The following is a 24,338-nucleotide window of genomic DNA, read 5'->3' as shown; positions in this document are numbered from 1 at the left end:
ATCTTCTAGCCGCGAAAGCGGGCAATAACATAGGAAATACTCCAACGTCTCATTATCCTCCCCACATTCCTACATATGCTATCACTTGCCGCGCCGATTTTGCATAAGTGAGCTTGTAGTCCTATGTGTCCCGTTATGATAGCGAAAGCTATACTGACATCCTTCCTCTTCCTTTCAATTATAGCCTCGTATTTTCACCATCCGGATCTCCCCATAGGATTTCAGTCGTCCTACCACGTATCTCGGACTGCGTCGACCCGAAAGGCTTAGGGTTAACCATGTTTATTGACGGCAGTCCTTCATACCCAAAATGTCTGCTCTTTCATTCCCCCTTACTCCGCTTTGGCCCGGCAACCAATCGATGCGGATCGTACCATCCTTAATTTCCTTCTTACAATCCAAGACTGTTCGCGATCTTACCGACTTGGGTTACTGGTAGGTAGAATGGGTAACCCACCATGAAGTTGAGTTCACTCGAAGACCCTTTTGGTCGTTATGCCCTAGCGATAAAATAAGTATGGGTGAGAATGTAAAAAATAAACATGCGTTAAGTTAGGCCGTGATATGCATAGAGAGTGTTTATCTGGTCAAGTGGACCTATGGGGACAAAACTATGGGACTCCAATGAAAGGTATTCGAGAGCAGAGTACGAATATGATCATTGACCGACCCAAAATGAAAACCGTCCCTAGTGGGCATTTTAGACGGTCATGATAATATGAGACTCAAATAAAAGGTTTTCGGGAGTAGATTACAAATGTGGTATTATAAATGAGGTTAATGTGATAGGAAGCTGCGAACCCCTCAAAACAGCAACCAAAATGTGACTATTTGTCAATCATGGCTATATGGGGTTCAAGAAATGGTATTTGGTAGTAGATAAACGAATTGTACTGGGGAGATATATGGTAGTAAGTAAGAAACTTATTTTTGGTGTGGTTCTAATAAAGGCCCAGCAGAGTGGGCCGGATACAGCTAGTTGTTTTATATAATCAGTGTATTGTTGGTTGTTGCTGTGACGTTCTTATGGTGATTTGATGCTACACATAAAGTTGGGAACTGCAGATATAATGTTTTTTCTCGGTGTATTCCCAGTGCTTCACCGTTCACAGCCTGCAGATTATTTTCACTCATATATTAGATAACTTTTAGCTGAGATTGGCCATTGCTAAATGTCAAAGCATCCACTCAGGAATTCAAGGCGCCGCAATGCAGTTGTTATTCCGCATAAAAATATTTATTGTCTTAAAAATCAAACATTTTCCTTTGTTTGATTTTTTACAAGGACATTTCGTGTCCGATTAATCGAACAAAAATGTACACCTCATATTCACATTCACTGAAATGTTTCACCAACTACACGCAAAAAAATAATTCGTTTTGCACAAAGAAAATTTTCCACAAGTAAAGTTCTTTTGTGAAAAACGTTGGATTTTGTTTACGATAAAAGTATATTTTTTTACCATAAATTCTTGTGAGAGTTTGTGACAAATATAAAGTTTTACCCTGACAATGCCTTTCATTCTTGATATATAGAACATGTTATTCGGGGTTTCAACTATTTCTTCTTTATTTATAAATTAACTAAACTTCAAACGTTTAAAATGGGTTATACGTGCATTATGCCATAGTTTCCTTCGCGGGAAAGGAAAAAATGCACATTTAGAAAATGTAAACGACGCAAACTGCATGCCATTGAGAGCACAATTCTGCTTGCGGTATGTTCTTAGATAATTCTCATTTATTCACGGGCGCCAACAACCAGTCTATTTGCGAAGTTAATATTATTGGGTTGCCCAAAAAGTAATTGCGGATTTTAGATATAGTCGGTGTTGACAAATTTTTTCACAGCTTGTGACTCTGTAATTGCAACCCAATATTTATCTATATATAATTTATTGTGCATATTGAAAATGATGCCAAGATCAATTTAATGTTGTAACAATTCAAACCCAATTTTTTCAACAATTATAAGGAGATCTCAGTTGGTAATTCAAACTCTTTTGGAGTATATTTGGATTTATTCGATGTTTTAATACACAATTATATTTAAATCCTTCCATTTTTGGTTTGTATTATGATCTACGGTATTCGTTATGCTACAGAAATGTTGTTGTTTTCGCACAATTAAATACCTACTTTGTGATGGATATTTCTTTATCGCGTAAATATTACCAAACAACGTAAAAATTCTTATTATTTTTTCTTGTACCTGGCAGCCATTTGTGTGTTGCTCTAATGATTTTTGTCATTGGGCATACCAGCATTTTTGTACCGAAACTATAAAAGTTGTCAATTTCCGAGCTGCTCAATATACTGACTGCTCTTTGCTCACTCAAAACAAAAAAGGAAAAAATGTTGTGTGTGAGAATGTATCTATACCAGTGACAAGTCCACAATTGCAATTATTTGCTAGCCTATGGATCTGCTTGAGATTATTTTCTTGTGTACGTACAAGGTAATGTACAAAAGAGTGAGTATTTTTGCCAACCACTGGTCTACATGCTCAAATACTCACCCTTTCTCTTTGGTAGGAGAGACATCAGAGAATAATTATTGATCCGGTGCACGAACCATCGTTTGCGGCTATCGAAACACTTTTGCAACTAAAGAGTTTTTGATTTTACCACAAAAGAAGGTCCTTTTACCGTAGATTGAATGCAAAAAACTTATCATTTGCCTCTACATAAAGTCAATATGTTATTTAGTATGTATTTAAAAAAAAGAAATATTTATTTTCTTAAAATTTTTTTATTATTTATAATCAATCTTTTTGTTCAGATAAACAAACACCATTTGCCAATAATACTCGTAAACGAAACATACATTCATACGTAAAACCCATCACTTGTTACGGTAGCAATGTAAGCCACTCATAATCATTGCTTGTTAGGCTCGGTCAATATGTGAACACAGTCATTATGTACGAGTACTTCACTAACTTATTTATTCCATTTATTTATTTACTATTTGTTTTACCAATATCACCATATTCTGTTAAGCATTTGTATATGTATATGAATTGTAATCTAATATAATGATATTTACTCGAATATAGTTTGTGTATATTAATTGATTGATGTAACTAAAAACGTTTATAATAGAAGAAGAAGCAGATGATGGCTTTTAAATTATGTATAAATATTGATATATAGAAATAGTACGTAAATATTAAAGTCAACCCGTATTGTAGGTGTGTTTTCGATACAAGTTTTAAAAGGGACTGTATTGGTAAGACAACTAAACAGTAAAGCAAGCTTGTCTGATATAATTAAATGATACTAGATATGAATTCTCGTAGATACAATAAGGTACACTTACACTAAAATTAAGTTTCATATTTGTCCCAAATTTTCTAATATTTTTATACCCTCCACCATAGGATGGGGGTACACTAATTTCGTCATTCTGTTGGTAACAACTCGAAATATTCGTCTGAGACCCCATAAAGTATATATATTCTTGATCGTCGAGACATTTTATGTCGATTTAGCCATGTCCGTCCGTCTGTCTGTCGAAAGCACGCTAAATTTCGAAGGAGTAAAGCTAGCCGCTTGCAATTTTGCACAAATACTTTTTATTAGTGTTGGTCGGGTGGGATTGTAAATGGGCCGTATCGGTCCATGTTTTGGTATAGCTGCCATATAAACCGATCTTGGGTCTTGACTTCTTGAGTCTCAAGAGAGCGCAATTCTGGACCGATTTGACTGAAATTTTGCACATGGTGTTTTGGTATCACTTCCAACAACTGCGCTAAATATGGTTTAAATCGGTTCATGTTTTGATGTAGCTGCCATATAAACCGATCTTGGTTCTTGACTTCTTGAGCCTCTAGAGGGCGCAATTCTCGTCCGATTGAAATGAAATTTTGCACAACGTGTTTTATTATGATATCCAACAAATGTGCCATATATGGTTCAAATCGGTCAATAACCTGATATAGCTGCCATATAAACCGATCTTGGGTGTTGACATCCTGAGCCTCTAGAGGGCGCAATTCTTATCCGATTTGAATGAATTTTTGCACATAGTATTTTGTTATGATCCAACAACTGTGCCAAGTATGATTCAAATCGGTTCATAACCTGATATAGCTGTCATATTAACAGATCTGGGGACTTGACTTCTTGAGCTTCTAGAGGGCGCAATTCCTATCGGATTAGGCAGAAATTTTGCATGGCATATTTTATTCTTACTTTGAACAACTGTTTCCAATAAGGTTCAAATCGGTTCATAAGCTGATATAGCTGCCATATAAACCGATCGGAGATCTTGACTTCTTGAGCCTCTAGAGGGCGCAATTATCGTCCGATTTGAATGAAATTTTGCACGTAGTGTTTTGGTATCACTTCCAACAACTGTGTTAAGTATGATTCAAATCGGCTCATAATCTGGTATAGATGTCGTATAAACTGATCTTGGATCTTGATCCCTTCGAGCCAGTAGAGCGCGCAATTCTCATCCGATTTGGCTGAAATTTTGCACAAAGTGCTGTGTTATGAAACTGTACATAACCTGATATAGCTGCCCTATATACCGATCTGGGATCTTGACTTCTTGAGCCTCTAGATTGGCAGAAATTTTGTACAACGGCTTCTCTCATGACCTTCAACATACGTGTCCAATATGGTCTGAATCGATCAATAGCTTGATACAGCTCCCATATAAACCTATATCCCGATTTTGCTTCTTGAGCCCCTACAAGGCGCAATTCTTATCCGAATATACTGAAATATTACACAATGACTTCTACAATGTTCAGCATTCATTTATGGTCTGAATCGGACTATAACTTGATATAGCTCCAATAGCATAACAGTTCTTATTCAATATTCTTTGTTTGCCTAAAAAGAGATACTGCGCATAGAACTTGATAAATGCGATCCATGGAAGAGGGTATATAAGATTCGGCCCGACCGAACTTAATACGCTCTTACTTGTTTTTACTAATTTTCTTCTCAATTTTTTTTGTTCTGTTACAAATGTATTCTCGAAACGGAGGAAATTAAAAACAAAATTTACTCCCTTTCATTGTTTATTGGAACAAAACAGCTGCTGAGAGCGAGAGAGTTTTAAAGTTTGGAATTGAGAGCTTGCAAGTTTCTACTGGAGGTATTTTTCCCAGCAGAAATTTTCAGCATCAAACAGCTGTTTTTTGAAAACCAGCTGTTTATTTCAAATAAATAGCAAAAAAGAGTGAAGCATGTGCTTAGGTTAGGTAAGTATGTGTTTACCATCCTCCAAATTTTTGCTGGAAAAGTACGCGAAGAGACCTATTATTGCTGCACTTAAATTTGCCTAGCGTTTTTCAAATTTTCACATCTGTATCGAAAACACACCCAATATACACGCCCACATTAACGCAGACATTTCACGTTATTAATAATGACAATGTAATTCTAGAATACTAATATTAATTGCATACATGCGCGTGTATTGTCTAACACACACACACACAGGGTGTTCTGTAAATGTCTCTGGTTTATAAGCAATATTATATACTTCAAAAAAAAAACAAAAAGAAAATTACTAACATACTTGTATGCGTTGAAAAAGATTAAATTATAATAGAAAATAACCAAAATATAATTTAAGTCGTATACGTATTCCCTAAGTTAACAGTCTGATAATGTAGTCTAAGATGTTTGTAAATGATGCTAATGGGAATCCAGTAACCACGTGCCAAGTCCGGTCGGAGTAACCAGCATGAATTCTGCTGAAAATTTACAGTTACTTACTTTAATTGGCTATGAGAGAACATTTGTTCTACTATCCAAACCAAGGCGGATTTATAAAAAGTTGATCTCACGCGAGCAGCTGTTAACAGCCGGCCAGGTTTGACGGTATTAAGATGACAGATTTTTGTTTGCATTCTCTTTATTGTTATCTGCTTTCTCGCATATTCTCTGTATACGCACACGTATACAAATTTCTTTGCGTGTGTTGGCAAAACGTCGATCAGCTTGATGACAACATGGCAGATTATACCATATGATTGGTGGTTATTGCACAAATGAGACCACCTTTAATTGTTTCGCCATGCAGTCGAGCGTAGAATAGCGTTCCAAGCGCCTCGATCTACTGCGCAAATTCTAAAATCTCTGACACCAAGTTTCGAAGTGTCTCCCAACACTTGTTCTTTCCATCGGGCTTTTCGTCTTCCCGATTTGGGTGTACCATTGTGTTTGCCTTCAAAAGACTTCTTTGCTGGAGCTTCTTCATCCATTCTGACAACATGACCTAGACAAAGCAGCCGTTGTATTATGATACGTATCACAATGCTGTCGTCGTCATACAGCTCGTGGTTTATACGACGCCTATATTCTCCATTAACGCAAACTGGTCCATATATTTTACCAAGAATCTTTCTATCAAACACTCCAAGCACTGCCTCGTCTGCGTTCACAAGTACCCATGCCTCGTGGTTCATACGACGCCTATATTCTCCATTAACGCAAACTGGTCCATATATTTTACCAAGAATCTTTCTACCAAACACTCTAAGCACTGCCTCGTCTGCTTTCACAAGTACCCATGCCTTAGAGCCATATAACAACACGGGTAGTATCAGTGTCTTGTATGGTATAGGATGGGGGTATACTAATTTCGTCATTCTGTTTGTAACACCTCGAAATAGGCGTTTAAGACCCTATAAAGTAGATATATGCTTGATCGTCATGATATTTTAAGTCGATCTAGCCATTTCCGTCCGTCTGTCCGTCCGTCCGTCTGTCTGTCGAAAGCACACTAACTTTCGAAGGAGTAAAGCTAGCCGCTTTCAATTTTCCACAAATACTTTTAATTAGAGTGGGTCAGTTGGAATTGTAAATGGGCCACATCGGTCCATGTTTTGATATAGCTGCCATATAAACCGAACTTGGGTCTTGACTTCTTGAGCCTCTAGAGTGCGCAATTCTTATCCGATTTGAATGAATTTTTGCACGAAGTATTTTGTTATGATATCCAACAACTGTGCCAAGTATGGTTTAATCAGTTCATAACCTGATATAGCTGTCATATAAACAGATCTGGGGACTTGACTTCTTCAGCGTCTAGAGGGCGCAATTCCTATCCGATTTGGCTGAAATTTTGCATGACGTATTTTATTCTTACTTTCAACAACTGTGTCAAATAAGGTTCAAATCGGTTTATAAGCTGATATAGCTGGCATATAAACCGATCTGAGATCTTGACTTCTTGATCCTCTGGAGGTCGCAATTATTCCCCGATTTCCTGAAATTTTGTACGACGGATCCTCTCTCATGACCATCAACATACGTGTTTATTATGGTCTGAATCGGTCTATAGCCTGATACAGCTCCCATATAAATCGATCTCTCTATTTTACTTCTTGAGCCCCCAAAGGGCACAATTCGAATATTCGAATTGGCTAACATTTTACACAAGTCTCCAACATATAATTTAATTGTGGTCCAAACCGGACCATATCTTGATATCGCTCTAATAGCAGAGCAAATCTTTTCTTATATCCTTTTTTGCCAAAGAAGAGATGCCGGGAAAAGAACTCGATAAATGCGATCCATGGTGGAGGGTATATAAGATTCGGCCCGGCCGAACTTAGCACGTTTTTACTTGTTAGAAATCAAATCGGGTAATGCTTGGGGCTTCTAAGAGGCATTGGTTGACGTTCACAGTAATGTTTCTACGACGGTCTTCTTTGAAGAAAAATGGACCGATGATGCCACCAGCCCATAAACCTAACCAAGCTGTCGTTTTTACGGGATGCATCGATTATTCTTGTAAGGCATGCGTTTGTTCTCCTACCCAGAACACAATTTTTCTATAAAACTATGGATTTCCATTGAGCTGTTTAATAGAACACGAATTTTGGTAATAAATTTGAACACTTTGCAGTGGTTGCTCGTTAATGGGTTTTGGCCATGTAGAAATGACAGAGTATACCGAATACTATTCACTTTCACAGATGACGTTTGACCACAATTATCAACTAGTTCTGCCACCCCCAATAGCATAACTCATAAATAAATTAAAATCGGCCAAAAACAAGTAATAGCGTGCTAAGTTTATCCGGGCCGAATTTTGACAACCCACAACTATGGATTCTGCTAAAAGATGATGCAAAATAAATTGAGTTGAAGCGAATAGTTTTATTCTACATACCAAACTTCTGTCAAACAAGCAAAAATTAAAGCCTCTAGGAACCGAACAAGGATAATCGAGAGACCGGTTTACATGGGAGTTATACCAGGTTTTGGACCGATTTAGACCGTACTTAGGAAGTCATGACAGAACATCACATGCAAAATTTCAGCCAAATCGGACAAAAATTGCGGCTTGTAAAGGGTCAAAAAGTTGAATCGGGATATCGGTTTATTTGGGAGCTACATCAGGTTTTAAACCAATTTGAACCGTGCATGGCACAGTTGTTGGAAGTCATAACAGAACACTTTCTGCAAATTTTTTAGCTAAATCGGACAAAAATTGCGGCTTCCATTGGCTCAATAAGTCAAATCGGGAGATCGGTTAATATGGTTGCTATATCCAAATCTGAACCCATATAGCCCATTTTGCTGCCGAAATGGTGCAGAAAGTAATATTAATAAGAATGAGATCGTTAATTCCGACTAAGAATTTGTCGGTTAAATCAAAGAATAAAATTTTGTTTAATCGGTCATTTCAGATCAAAATAGAATGCATTTAGGACTTGGCGTCTGAATAAAAATGCCAATACCGAAATGCTGCGCAAACAGGCAAGAACTTGGTGTGCCATAGTACATAGACACGAAAAGTTTCTTTACGAACAGCGTCTTCGTGTCAAAGTTATTGCTTCTCCGAGGGAAAGCTAGAGCTTTTAGTGATTCGTAAAAAGAGTAAAGGGCAACCCATCGGCAATCCCAACTCTTGGTGAGGATGATGAGGTATTCATTGATCCGGTTGATAAGACTAATCAACTGGCTGAAATGTTTGATGGAAATTCTTCACCGTCCCGGTATATCACCACTTGTTCTTTGTAAGTGTTCTCATCCGATGAGTATACATTGACCGCATACTTACCGACCATATTGCCATGGTCGGTAAGTATGTTCGATTTAGGCGTGTTTTGGGGGTTGGGGTGGTCCCCCCAACACTTGGTCCGAAAATTGGATGTCAGATATGTTTTCAAATTTTAAATTCCTTTCATTTGAGTCTCATATTGTTGTGATTGGTCTATATATACGTACGATTGGTACGTTTTGGGGTGGGGCGTCCCCCCTAGGTACCCCATTCGGAATTTGGATACCAAATTTTTGTTTTTAGGTAACTATAAGAAGTCACATAAAATTTCGCTTAAATCGCACCACCCATCTACGAAATCTGGCGTTTCTGAAAATTTGGGTAAGGGGGAGAGTCCGCCTCCCTCTTCAGAAATCAAAAAATTTAGTACCCTATTTTCACCACGGGATCATTATGCACCATCTGGGCAAATTTGAAAATCGGTTCGGCTGTTTTTGAAATAAACAAACAACCACAAATTGATTTTTATTCTAAGTTTGTGCATTTGTTTGCAACGCTAAGAAGGACAAGAGCTAGACCCATTGATAAGTATACCGATCGATTTAGAATCACTTTCTGATTCGATTTAGTCATGTCCGTCTGTGGGTTTGTATATTCTTGTAATCAGTGTGCAGATCGTATTTGTTGTCCAATCATTACGAAATTATGCACATCTCACTTTTTTGGCCCAAGAACGAATACTATTGATTTTGATAAAAATCGGTTCAGATTTAGATATAGCTCCCATATATATGTATCGCCCGATTTGCACTTAAATGGCCGTAGTAACTCAAATTTTCAACCGATCTGCGCAAAATTTGACACTAATTGTTTTGTTGCCAATTTTAACATGTCTGCAAAATTTCATCAAAATCGGTTCAGATTAAGATATAGCTCCCATATATATGTATCGCCCGATTTGCACTTAAATGGCCTTAGTAGCAAAAATTTTCAACCGAACTGCACAAAATTTGGCTGGGATTGTTTTGTTACTGATTTTCACATATTTGCAAAATTTCATCAAAATCGGTTCAGATTAAGATATAGCTCCCATATATATGTATCGCCCGATTTGCACTTAAATGGCCGTAGTAACTCAAATTTTCAACCGATCTGCGCAAAATTTTACACGGATTGTTTTGTTGCCAATTTTAACATGTCTGCAAAATTTCATCAAAATCGGTTCAGATTTAGATATAGCTCCCATATATATGTATTGCCCGATTTTTACTTATATGGCCAAAGAAGCTAAAATTTTCAATCGATATGCACCAAATTTGGCACAGATTCTTTTGTTACTGATCTTAACATATCTGCGATATTTCATCAAAATCGGTTCAGATTTAGATATAGCTCCCATATATATGTATCGCCCGATTTGCACTTAAATTGCCGTGGTAGCAAAAATTTTCAACCGATCTGCACAAAATTTGGCACGGATTCTTTTGTTACTGATCTTAACATATCTGCGAGATTTCATCAAAATCGGTTCAGATTTAGATATAGCTCCCATATATATGTATCGCCCGATTTTTACTTAAATGGCCGAAGAAGCTACAATTTTCAATCGATATGCACAAAATTTGGCACGGATTCTTTTTTTTTACTGATCTTAACATATCTGCGATATTTCATCAAAATCGGTTCAGATTGTCGTAGTAACAACAACGTTCGGCGTCGCCGGACTTTTGCCTTTCTTTACTGGTTATATATATGATTTTATTCTACTGTGCGACATCAGGTTCGAAGCCAAATGATTCATAAGGCTGAGTATTTTACTAACTCATAACTCCCATAAAGCATGACGTAAAATTGGTAATTTACCACAATTCATATTCACATTCCCTCGATGAATAACAATCTTTAAGTAACATTTAACTTTTTGTATACTAAATATCTATTTAGTATACTTCCCTATTCAATGCTTACCATTTGCAAACATTTAGACATCATGCAAGATTATTTAACAACAAAATATAAATATTAATACTACTAAGCAACTAAAGACGAAAAACTCAAATAAAGTATAATAAACAAAGTAAGAAAAAGAACAAAACAACAATAATATATAGCCCCCACATAGATCAACTAAATAAATACATACAATAAAGTAATAAATGTGACCTAAATGTATAAATGTTTGTGTAAAACTGACTACGAAATAAGTAAAACCAAAAAAAAAAAAAAAACAATTCAATAAGAAAAAATAACTAAAGTAAAAAAATTATTTAAGAACAAAAAAAACAAAGCTGCAATCTATTTGTCGTACTACATACAAATCCCTTAGAAATAATATAACCAATAAAACTGAATGACAAACATCAAAGGAATATATATTGAAATAAATACCCGTATTCTAATGCAGCAAGGACAATCCTAAAAAAATGATTCGACAAGAATAAATTAAACATAATATTACAAATATTTGGTTTGCCATTAATTTCAAATCTTTCTTTGAGTTTTCTGTATTTACATACACATGTTAATCTTAAGTTGTTATATGAACTACACTGCAACAAGAAATAATGAAACTAGAATACTAAGCTAAAACTATAAAATAAAATACAAAGGAATTGTTAATTGTGTTTTTATGTTTAGTGAAAAAAAAATACAAAACAAATAAAACTGTACATTCTTTTCGAAATGAGAAAAAAACAAAATATAATTAAAAAAAAAGAAGAAATGAAATGAAATGAAGAATACATGTTTTTTAATTCGCTAACATTCTAAAAAGGTAACATGCACATACACACCAAAAATATATAAAGGTAAGGTAAAATTCTAATAAGCTTCCGGCATAAGGTGAAAACCAACTGCACTATACAAAGGATGGCTTGGATAAGATACTAAAGATCGCCTAAGTACAAAAGACTTCGGGGTCTTTTGAAGATGTCTTCTTAAAGAAAGAAAATCAAACCAAAAAAACCCCTGGATGACAGGGGACATTCGGAATGGGTAAAAGGTCCGCAGACTTTATAACAGTGCACATCGTAAAAGAACAGTTTATTAGGGTGTGTATTGCACACGGCTCAAGGAATACAAAAAGATAATCAAAGCGGCCAAACGTACCACGTGGAAGCTTTTTTGCGAACAAGGCGATAGCGTTAATAACGCTGCCAAGATAAACATATAAAAACGTACTTAGTTCGGCCGGGCCACCACCATGGATTCTACGTTAAATTAACACAAAATAAAACAAGTAGAAAGGAAGAAAGTCGAACTTTAGACACCAACCACTTGGGATATATATGCAAACCACCTTTCGTCATAATCAGTGAAAAATGCATAATTTATGCCCCCGTAGCAAATATTTCGACATATGGACCAAATTTTGATTTGAAGCATATGCGACACGGATGTCGGAAAGCCTAATATAAGTCACTGTGTCGATTTTCTTTATCCAAATCTGGACCGATCTGAGTGAAATTGAAGAAGTATGTCGAAGGGCCTAACGCAACTCACTGTCCCGAATTTCAGCAAAATCGGATAAAAAATGTGGCTTTTATGGGCCTTAAACCCTAAATCGGAGGATCCGTCTATATGGCAGCTATATCCAAATCTAAACCAATCTGGGCCAAATTGACGAAGGATGTTGCAAGGTCCAACGTAACTCACTGTCCCAAATTTCAACAAAATAAGATAATAAATGCACCTTTTATGGGCCCAAAGCCTTAAATCGAGAGATCGGTCTATATGACAGCTATATCGAAATCTGAACCGATCTGGGCGTAATTGAAGAAGAATTTCTGAGGGCCAAACACAACTCATTGTCTCAAATTTCGGCAACATCAGGCAATAAATGTGGCTTTTATGGGCCTAAGACCCTAAATCGGAGGATCGGTCTATATGGCAGCTATATCCAAATCTGAACGGATCTGGACCAAATTAAAGAAATATGTTGAGTGGCCTGACACAACTTACTGTCCCAAATTTCTGCAAAATCGAATGATAAATGTGGCGGCGGATCGGTCTATATGGCAGCTATATTCAAATCTGGACCGATCTGGGCCAAATTGAAAAAAAGTATGTCGAAGGGCCTAACACAACTCACTGTCCCAAATTTCAGCAAAATCGGATAATAAATGTGGATTTTATAGGCCTGAAACCCTAAATCGGCGGATCGGTATATATGGGAGCTATATCAAGATATAGTCCGATGTACCCCAGCTAGGAATTTGGGACAGTGAGTTATGTTATGCCTTTCAACATTCTTCGTCAATTTGGCCCAGATCGGTTCAGATAGCTGCCATATAGACGGATCCTCCGATTTAGGGTCTTAGGCCCATTAAAGCCACATTTATTATCCGATTTTGCTGAAATTTGGGACAGTGATTTGTCTTAGACCCATCGACATTTTTCTTCAATTTGGTCCTGATCGGTCCAGATTTGGATATAACTGCCATATAAAGGGTGATTTTTTTGAGGTTAGGATTTTCATGCATTAGTATTTGACAGATCACGTGGGATTTCAGACATGGTGTCAAAGAGAAAGATGCTCAGTATGCTTTGACATTTCATCATGAATAGACTTACTAACGAGCAACGCTTGCAAATCATTGAATTTTATTACCAAAATCAGTGTTCGGTTCGAAATGTGTTCATTCACCGTAACGTTGCGTCCAACAGCATCTTTGAAAAAATACGGTCCAATGATTCCACCAGCGTACAAACCACACCAAACAGTGCATTTTTCGGGATGCATGGGCAGTTCTTGAACGGCTTCTGGTTGCTCTTCACTCCAAATGCGGCAATTTTGCTTATTTACGTAGCCATTCAACCAGAAATGAGCCTCATCGCTGAACAAAATTTGTCAAAATTTGAACACATTTCGAACCGAACACTGATTTTGGTAATAAAATTCAATGATTTGCAAGCGTTGCTCGTTAGTAAGTCTATTCATGATGAAATGTCAAAGCATACTGAGCATCTTTCTCTTTGACACCATGTCTGAAATCCCACGTGATCTGACAAATACTAATGCATGAAAATCCTAACCTCAAAAAAATCACCCTTTAGACCGATCTCTCGATTTAAGGTTTTGGGCCCATAAAAGCCACATTTATTGTCCGATGTGGCCGAAATTGTGGACAGTGAGTTAAATTAAACCCCTCAACATACTTCTGCAATATGGCACAGATCGGTTCAGATTTGGATATAGCTGCCTTATAGCCCGATCTCTCAATCTAAGGTGTTGGGCCCATAAAAGGCGCATTTATTGTCTAATGTCGCCGAAATTTAGGACAGTGAGTTAAGATAATCCCCTCGACATACTTCTGCAATATGGCACAGATCGGTTCAGATTTGGATATAACTGTCATATAGACCATTTATGGTTTTGGGGCCATAAAAGGCGCGTTTATTGTCCGATTTCACCGAAATTTGGGACAGTGAGTTGAGTTAGGCCCTTCGACATCCTTTTCATACCCTCCACCATAGGATGGGGGTATACTAATTTCGTCATTCTGTTTGTAACTACTCGAAATATTCGTCTGAGACCCCATAAAGTATATATATTCTTGATCGTCATGACATTCTAAGTCGATCTAGCCATGTCCGTCCGTCTGTCTGTCGGAAGCACGCTAACTTTCGATAGAGTAAAAATAGCCGCTTGCAATGTTGCACAAATACTTCTTATAAGTGTAGGTCGGTTGGGATTGTAAATTGGCCAAATCGGTCCATATTTTGACATGGCTGCCATATAAACCTATCGTGGGTCTTGACTTCTTGAGCCCATAGAGGGAGCAATTCTTATCCGATTGGAATGAAATTTTGCACGACGCGTTTTGTCATGATATCCAACAACTGTACCAAGTATTTTTTAAATCGGTCGATAACCTGATATAGCTGCCATATAAATCGATTTTGGGTCTTGACTTCTTGAGCCTCTAGATGGCGCAATTCATATCCGATTGGAATGAAGTTTTGCACGACGTGTTTTGTTATGATATCCAACAACTGTGCCAAGTATGGTTCAAATCGGTTCATAACCTGATATAGCTGCCATATAAACCGATCTTGGGTCTTGACTTCTTGAGCATCTAGAAGTCGCAATAAGGTATGCATTTTTCATCGGATTTTGACGAAAGGTGGTTTACATATATACCCGAGGTGGTGGGTATCCAAAGTTCGGCCCGGCCGAACTTAACGTCTTTTTTACTTGTTTTTCTATGTACTGGAGAAGACAATAACAAATATACCAGGGTAACGCGGGGCACTTAGTTCGATCTTCGCTCCCCATAATTGCAGGACAATGATACAAAAGTTTTGTAACCGTCTCCAACAAAGGGAGTACCCTAAAGGTATCTTGTACCCTTACTTAAGATTAAATTGGCATTCTGAAATTAGACTCACTTGGTCGGCAATGGTCCATTTAATTACCACGGTGTGCAAAGAACTCCTCTGAGGTTTCCATCAAACTCGATAGTTCATCCATCAGTTTAACAAAATCTAAACTTTTAGATTTTCTCAATTATTTCTTATAGACTCTCATCTTATCCCTATAGATCTCTACTACATCCATCGGTTGCATTTAGCGCTCTTTCATTCTTTCCAAGTACCATAAAATCGGCTTTCTACCACATCTTGTGTCTCTTCTTTCTCGGCCTCTTCGACACATAAGCATGTAATCCCACAATTCTTGCTTTGGACCTACTCTTCAAACTCTTCCACGCTCGAAATCTCCACCGTACAACAAATCCTTCAAATCCTTCCTTCCCTCCTTCTCCCCGTTGAAGCTCAAAACTCCCGCCTTGACTTTCGGAAGGGCTCAGCATCCTGTTGCCTAAATATTGGGTTGCCCAAAAAGTAATTGCGGATTTTTTAAAAGAAAGTAAATGCATTTTTAATAAAACTTAAAATGAACTTTAATCAAATATACTTTTTTTACACTTTTTTTCTAAAGCAAGCTAAAAGTAACAGCTGATAACTAACAGAAGAAAGAATGCAATTACAGAGTCACAAGCTGTGAAAAAATTGGTCAACGCCGACTATATGAAAAATCCGCAATTACTTTTTGGGCAACCCAATATATCTCGAAATATATAAATTTATGTTCCAATACAATCCATCCAGAGACCACATACCTAGGGTAAAATCAAGAACCTTTTTTCTTTTGGCAAACTTAAAAGTTTCGTCCGACCTCTGTTATAATAAGGAAAGTCTCTCCTTGAATGCCGACTATGAGTTTTTGTTCAAATTTTCTTTTAAGGATATTTTTGAAAATAGGATTTATCGAACTATTGCTTGATAAAACCCCCACTAATTAACCTTTCTCCCGTTTTAGAGTCTTAAACTCAAATTCAAATATATTTTTCGAAAGCATATTTGTTATTGAAAGCCTGTTTTATATAAAATTGTAAAAATCATAATAAAAAGAAAGCTGTACTAAACAAATTTAGTTTGTTTTAGTATTCTACAACTAATTCAAAAAGTCACTACCTATACACACATTTAAAATTCATAACCTAAGTCTTCCAAATACTGTCTGCTTAAACAAATTTAGCTCGGCGAATGACACCATCGCTGGTTGCTATGTAGACGGCATTTGCGGTGCCACAACACAAGGCATTAACACAAGAGCCAGCCTCGACTTCTCCCAAGGCTTTAAGTTTTGGTTGATCCATATCCGTCCAGCCTTTGACTTTGTTATCATAGCCGCCACTATACAGGTTAGTGCCATCACTGCAAAAGGCATTGATAATCATTTCATGGCAGTCCTTTAAAGAAAAAAACAAATTTTATTAATTCCCCCTCTCTTTTTAAGGAAAATAAAAATCACTTCTTATTCTCACCGCTTGTTCCGATTTCACTTTGAATTGCTCTTCCGGTGAATTGCTTATCATTACAAAACCCTTTCCTGTGCGATCGGCCAAGGCCACATATTTATGCCTCATCTCTGGGGTGGGACATAACAAACACAGTGGTGATTTTCCTGGCATAACTCCTCTTGTCACATATTTGCCTGATTTTCCCTGCACCACTTCTGAAATGACCATATCCAAATCACGCACAGTGTAGATCCAACCTTTTTCGGCTGCCAATGATTTCACCTCTTCCACGAGATTATATTTGAAGAGCATTTTATCATTTTCCCAATTGGAGACAACACCTTTGTCGTCGCCCGCATACAAGACATCCCCTTCGCAATACATGGCCTGTATAACATCATCGCATCTGACTAGCTCCTCGACTTTATCATAGGGTGGCAGCATAAATTTCACACAACCATCGCAACTGCTCGAATACACTTTGCCTTGACTGTTGATGGCCAAGGCATAGATGTACGATTCATGGGCATCAATGCTTTTAATGAGATTCAAATCACCATCCCATATCTGAAAGGAGAAGAAGAAAACGTAATGGAAATGGATTAAATCATTGCCTGCGAAACTTAAACCGATTTAGGGTCTTAAACCCAATATGACAATACGGAACTCAAATTATAGGTATTTAAGAGTAGAGTAAATTTGATATCCTATTTGGGAGCCAAGTGTTTTGGGGTACGCCCTACAGCACCCCCTAACTTGAACTTCATTTCCGTTGGGTATTCCCAAGAACGAATTTGATATCTATTTTCAGTGCAAAGTGCCGGTGGCCACCCCAGCCCCAAAACACCCTTCAAACGGTTCATATCTACCAGTCATGGCAATATGGGGCTCAAATTAATGGCACGAAATCTAAATCCATATTTGAGTCGAAACGTCTGAGATGCTATCCCTCCCCTAATGAGTCCCTTATGGGCGAGTCCGAACGGCGTCCCGCAGTGCGGCACCTCTTTGGGGAAAATGTTTGAAATTACCATGCATGGCATTGTAACTCGCAAATGTCGCCAACATTAAGAGGGGATAAACATCGCTTTGTCCGATGTTCTCGCCAGGATTCGAACGCGTTCATCGGCTACTATGGCACGAATTCGATATCCGCATTCAGGGCGAAATGTCCCCACCTTAAAAAGATATTAAAAAGTTAAAAAAGGCGCAGCGGAGCGGGCCCGGTTCGGCTAGTAAACTATATATATTCTTGATCGTCGTAAAAATCTAAGGCTATATAAGACTATAACTTTATATAGCCCCCATATAGACCGATCCGCTGATTTAGGGTCTTAGGCCCATAAAACCCACATTTATTATCCGATTTTGCTGAAATTTAGAACAGTGAGTAGCATAAGGCCCTTCGATATTCTTCCTAAATTTATACCGGATCGGTCTTGATTTTGATATAGCTGCCATATACACCGATCTCTTGATTTAAGGTTTTGGGCCCATAAAAGGCGCATTTATTGTCCGATTTCGCCAAAATTTGGAACAGTGAGTTGTGTTAGGTCAGTCGACATCCTTTTTCAGTTTGGCCCAGATCGGTTCAAATTTGGATAAAGCAGCCATATAGACCGATCTCTCGATTTAAGGTCTTGGGCCCATAAAAGGTGCATTTATTGTCCGATTTCACCAAAATTTGGGACAGTGAGTTGTGTTAGGCCAGTCGACATCCTTCTTCAATTTGACCTAAATCGGTCCAGATTTTAATATAGCTGCGATTTAAGGTCTGGGGCCCATAAAAAGCGCATTTATTGTCCGATTTCGCCGAAGTTTGGAACAGTCAGTTGTGTTAGAACCTTTGACATCCCTCTTCAATTTTGCCCAGATCGGTCTAGATTTGGATATAACTGCCATTTAGGCCATTTAGAAAAGGCGCATTTATTACCCGAAGTCGCCGAAATTTGGAGCAGTGAGTTGTGTTAGACCCCTTGACATCTTTTAGCAATTTGCCACAGATCGGTACAGATTTGGATATAGCTGCCATATAGCCCGATCTCTCGATTTAAGGTCTTGGGCCAATAAAAGGCGCATTTATTGTCCGATTTCACCAAAATTTGGGACAGTGAGTTGTGTTAGGCCAGTCGACATCCTTCTTGAATTCAGCCCAGATCGGTTCAGATTTGGATATAGCTGCCATATTGACCGATCTCTCGATTTAAGGTCTTGTGCCCATAAAAGACGCATTTATTGTCCGATTTTGCCAAAATTTTGGACAGTGAGTTGTGTTAGGTCCTCGACATCCTTCTTCAATTTGGCTCATATCGGTCCAGATTTGAATATAGCTACCATATAGACCGATCTCACAATTTAAAGTCTTGGGCCCATTAAAGGCGCATTTATTATCCGATTTTGCCAAAATTTAGGACAGTGAGTTGTATTAGGCCAGTCGATATCCTTCTTCAATTTGGCCCAGATCGATTCAGATTTGGATATAGCTGCCTTATAGACCGATCTCTCGATTTAAGATCTAAGGCCCATTAAAGACACATTTATTGTCCGATTTTGGCAAAATTTGGGGCAGTGAGCTGTGTTCGGCCCTCTGATTTTCCTCTGCAATTTGGCGCAGATCGGTCTAGTTTTGGATATAGCTGCCTATAGACCAATCTCTCGATTTAAGGTCTTGGGCAAATAAAAGGCGCAATTATTGTCCGATTTCGCCAAAATTTGGGACAGTGAGTTGTGTTAGGCCAGTCGATATTCTTCTTAAATGTGGCTCAGATCGCGTTTATTATCCGATGTCGCCGAAATTTGGGACAGTGAGTTGTGTTAGGCCAGTCGACATTATTCTTCAATTTGGCCCAGAGCTGCCCGGATTTAGATATAGCTGCCATATAGACCTATCTCCCCATTTAGGGTCTGTGGCCCATAAAAAGCGCATTTATTGTCCGATTTTGCCAAAATTTGGGACAGTGAGTTGTGTTAGGGCCAGTCGATATCCCTCTTCAATTTGGCCCAGATCGGTTCAGATTTGGATATAGCTGCCGTATAGTCCGATCTCTCGATTTAAGGTTTTGGGCCCATAAAAGGCGCATTTATTGTCCGATTTTGCCAAAATTTGGGACCGTGAGTTAAGTTAGGCCCCTCTTATTTCAAAATTTGGCGAATTTTCAATTCAACGGTTAAAAAAAATCCATAAGGAAAAAACGTTGTAATATTTATTGGTTTTTGAAATGTCAACCGAATTTTCCAGAAGAGACACCCATATTTCTTACAAACCCTAAGGTAAATATTTATTGGTAAACACCAAATTCCATAGTAAGTGTAGTGAAAACTTGTGCAAAAAACGAAAGTGTTTGTCTTTTTATAACATTTCCACACACAACATCAATTATTCTAGCTTTCCTTAAGAGAAATCGAGAATCTTGCCAGTATTTTCTTTTTTTTTTTTTTTGATGCCAACATAATATTAAATGAATAGGCACTAACGCAAAAATGTTGTTTTGCATTATTATCCATTATTCCTAATGTCTCTTTTTCATTAATTTTACAGTCCCCAATTATTTCTTACTTTAATTTTACCATCGGCACCACCTGAGAAGACCTGATTTCCATAGAATGCAATGCACACAGCATCACCTTCGTGCTTTTCCGTAGACACCTTATCAATGGAAGGCATTTTCTTTCTAAGTTTTTTTTAAAATTTTACTTAAAATCAAAACTTTTAATAAAATTTATAGAAATCAAAAAAAAATTCGACGTTTTGCAAAATTGCTTTTCCGGTTTTCCTCTTTGATGTTTCTTATTTAATATCTGAAAACAAACTGTTTCAAATCATTGGCTAAGATCTCTAGAAAAATAGAGAGAAGTCGACATACATGTATGAGACGTTTTTACGTAGACATCGTCTATATATAGAAACATTGATGAAATGTGTTTACATACATACATGCATACATACGTATATCTATGTGTCGATGGAATCATCCTCAAAACAAAGTTCGCTGCACTATATTGAAAATATCTTGCGATTGGATAAAAGTGTACATCCATAATGTGGGGAAGTGCGAAAGTTGGAATAGGTCGAAAAAATTTCTTCGCCATCATTGTGATTGCAAGAATTATCACGAAGACCCGAACGGTTTGAATGTTAACAAGTAAAAGTGTGCTAAGTTCGGCCGGGCAGAATCTTGGGAACCCCACCCACCATGGATTCAGCTAAAAATTCATGCAAACTTAGTTTAGTTGAAGGGCATAATTTTATTCTACATACCAAACTTCTGTCAAACCAGTAAAATTGAAGCTTCTAGAAACCGAACAAGGATGATCGAGAGACCGGTTTACATGGGAGCTATACAGGTTATATACCGATTTGGACCGTACTTGGCACAGTAGTGGAAAGTCAAAACAGAACACCGCATGCAAAATTTCAGCCAAATCGGACAAAAATTGCGGCTTCCAGGGGCTTAAGAAGTCAAATCGGGAGATCGGTTTATATGGGAGCTATATCAGGTTATATACCGATTTCGACCTTACTTGGCAGAGTCATAAGAAGTCATAAGAGAACATTATGTGCAAAATTTCAGCCAAATCGGATAAAAATTGTGACTTCCAGGGGTTCAAAAAGTCAAATCGGTAGATCGGTTTATATGGTAGCTATACCAGGTTATATACCGATTTGGACCGTACTTTACTCAGATATTGGAGGTCATAACAGAATGCTAGGTGCAGAATTTCCACCAAATCGGATGAAAATTGTGGCTTCCAGGGGCTCAAGAAGTCGAATCGGCAGATCGGTTTATATGGGAGCTGTATCAGGTTATAGACCGATTTGGGCCCTACTAAGCACAGTTGTTAGAAGTCATAAGCGAACATTATGTGCAAAATTTCAGCCAAATCGGATGAAAATTGTGACTTCCAGGGGCTCAAGAAGTCAAATCGGGAGATAGGTTTATATAGGATCTATATCAGGTTATAGACCGATTTGGACCGTACTTGGCACAGTTGTTAGAAGTCATAAGAGAACATTATGTGCAAAATTTCAGCCAAATCGGATGAAAATTGTGACTTCCAGGGGTTCAAGAAGTCAAATCGGTAGATCGGTTTATATGGTAGCTATATCAGGTTATATACCGATTTGGACCGTACCTTACTCAGATTTTGGAGGTCATAACAGAACACCGCATGCAAAATTTCAGCCAAATCGGACAAAAATTGCGGCTTCCAGGGGCTCAAGAAGTCAAATCGGGAGATAGGTTTATATGGGAGCTATATCAGGTTATAGACCGATCTGAACCTTACTTGGCAGAGTTGTTAGAAATCATAAGAGAACATTATGTGCAAAATTTCAGCCAAATCGGATGAAAATTGTGACTTCCAGGGGCTCAAGAAATCAAATCGGCAGATCGGTTCATATGGTAGCTATACCAGGTTAAATACCGATTTGGACTATACTTTACTCAGATGTTGGAGGTCATAACAGAATGCTATGTGCAAAATTTCTGCCAAATCGGATGAAAATTGTGACTTCCAGATGCTCAAGAAGTCAAACCGGGAGATCGGTTTATATGGGTTCTATAACAGGTTATATACCGATTCGGATCGTACTTGACACAGTTGTTGGAACATAACAAAATGCGCAAAATTTCAGCCAAATCGGACAAAAATTGTGGCTTCCAGGGATATAAGAAGTTAAATCGCGAGATCAGTTTATATGGGAGCTATAACAGGTTATATACCGATTTGGTCTATATGGCAGCTATTTCCAAATCTGGACCGATTTGTGCCATATTGCAGAAAGACGTCGAAGGGCCTAACTTAACTCACTGTCTCAAATTACGGCGACATTGGACAATAAATGTGGCTTTTATGGGCCCAAGACCCTAAATCGAGAGATCGGTCTATATGGCTGATATATCCAAATCTGAACCGATCTCGGCCAAATTGAAGACGATTGTTGAAGGGCCTAACACAACTCACTGTCTCAAATTTTGGCGAAATCGGAAAATAAATGCGCCTTTTATGGGCCAAAACCTTAAATCGAAAGATCGGTATACAAAGCAGCTATATCCAAATCTGGGCCGATTTGTGCCATATTGTAGAAAGACGTCAAGGGGCCTAACTTAAGTCACTGTCTCAAATTTTGACGACATCGGCCAATAAATGCGCCTTTTATGGGCCCAAAATCCTAAATCGAGAGATCGGTCTATATGGCAGCTATATCCAAATCTGGACCGATCTAGACCAAAGTGAAAAATGATGTCGACTGGCCTAACATAACTCACTGTCCCCAATTTCAGCAAAATCGAATAATAAATGTGGTTTTTATAGGCCTAAGACCCTAAATCGACGGATCGGTCTATATGGGAGCTATATCAAGATATAGTCCAATATAGCCCATCTTCGCGCTGGTGGCATCATTAGACCATACTTCTTCAAAGATGATGCGAATCGTAATGTAACTGTGAATGATGAGTGCTACCTGGAGATGATATCCAACTTTTTTGCCCAAAATGCAAGAGCTTGACTTGCATGACAAGTGGTGCCAACAAGACGGTGCCACATGCCACACAGCACGCGTTACAAAGGACTTTTTGAGAGGCGAGTTCGGTACCGGTTAATTGGCCGCCTCGATTGTGCGATTTAACGCCTTTAGACTATTTTTTGTGCGGCTATGTTAAAACTGTTGGAGGCCACCGTAGCGCAGAGGTTAGCATGTCCGCCTATGCCGCTGAACGCCTGGGTTCGAATCCTGACGAGACCATCAGAAAAAAAATTCAGCGGTGGTTTTCCCCTCCTAATGCTGGCAACATTTGTACTATGTCATGTTGCACTGCGGCACGCCATTCGGACTCGGCTATAAAAAAGAGGCCCCTTATCATTGAGCTTAAACTTGAATCGGACTGCAATCATCGATAAGTGAGAAGTTTGCCCCTGTTCCTTAGTAGAATGTTTATGGGTAAAATTTGCAATTTTGCAATTTGCAATGTTAAAACTCATGTCTATACATGACAGAACTACCAGGTAGTGTACCGTAAACAGCTGAGTACAACTTTTTCTCGCGAAGTGTACTTACTGTCAACGAGTTTTGGTTGTGTGTGTGTGTGTATTATAGTTAAGAACCATAACTCACACAAACAATGAAAAATGGCGGGAAATTGGGTAAATACCATTTATGGTAGACCCCTTTTCATTTCTGTGAAGTGCGGTTTAGATTGGGCTATATTTGGATATAGCTGCCTTTAGACCGACAACTCGATCTCCAGATATAGGGTATTGGGGCCATAAAGGATCAAATTATAACCCGAATTCGATGAAATTTGACACAGTGTATTCTGGTAGATCCCTACCCATATAGACCGATCTCCCGATATAGTGTAATGAGCCAATGAAAGAAGCATTTTTCATCTTATTTCGATGAAATTTGGCTCAGCGAGTTTTGATACCCATCTTAACCCTTATGTTGAATATCGTACAGATCGGACCATATTTGGATATAGCTGCCATATAGACCCATCTCCCGACATATGAGTATTGAGCCAATAAAAGGAGCATTTTTCATCCGATTTGGAT

The 24,338-nt window shown here is 38.1% G+C and overlaps 1 protein-coding gene across 1 annotated transcript; it reads right to left on the bottom strand.

The window, feature by feature from the left end:
* Positions 1–16,143: 16,143 nt before the first annotated feature.
* LOC106088726 (E3 ubiquitin-protein ligase TRAF7) lies at positions 16,144–20,568 on the bottom strand. Its single transcript, XM_013254382.2, has 3 exons — positions 20,338–20,568; positions 16,806–17,348; positions 16,144–16,730 (listed from the first exon to the last, which is right to left on the bottom strand). Exons 1-3 carry the CDS (start codon positions 20,443–20,445, stop codon positions 16,503–16,505), a joined length of 879 nt encoding a protein of 292 aa, XP_013109836.1. The 5' UTR covers positions 20,446–20,568; the 3' UTR covers positions 16,144–16,502.
* Positions 20,569–24,338: the final 3,770 nt, after the last annotated feature.

Source organism: Stomoxys calcitrans, chromosome 2, assembly GCF_963082655.1.
Source record: "Stomoxys calcitrans chromosome 2, idStoCalc2.1, whole genome shotgun sequence".
In the NCBI taxonomy this organism is placed as follows: Eukaryota; Metazoa; Arthropoda; class Insecta; order Diptera; family Muscidae; genus Stomoxys; species Stomoxys calcitrans.
Note: the sequence above shows the minus strand (reverse complement) of the source record. Positions and strands in the feature narration are given on the sequence as shown.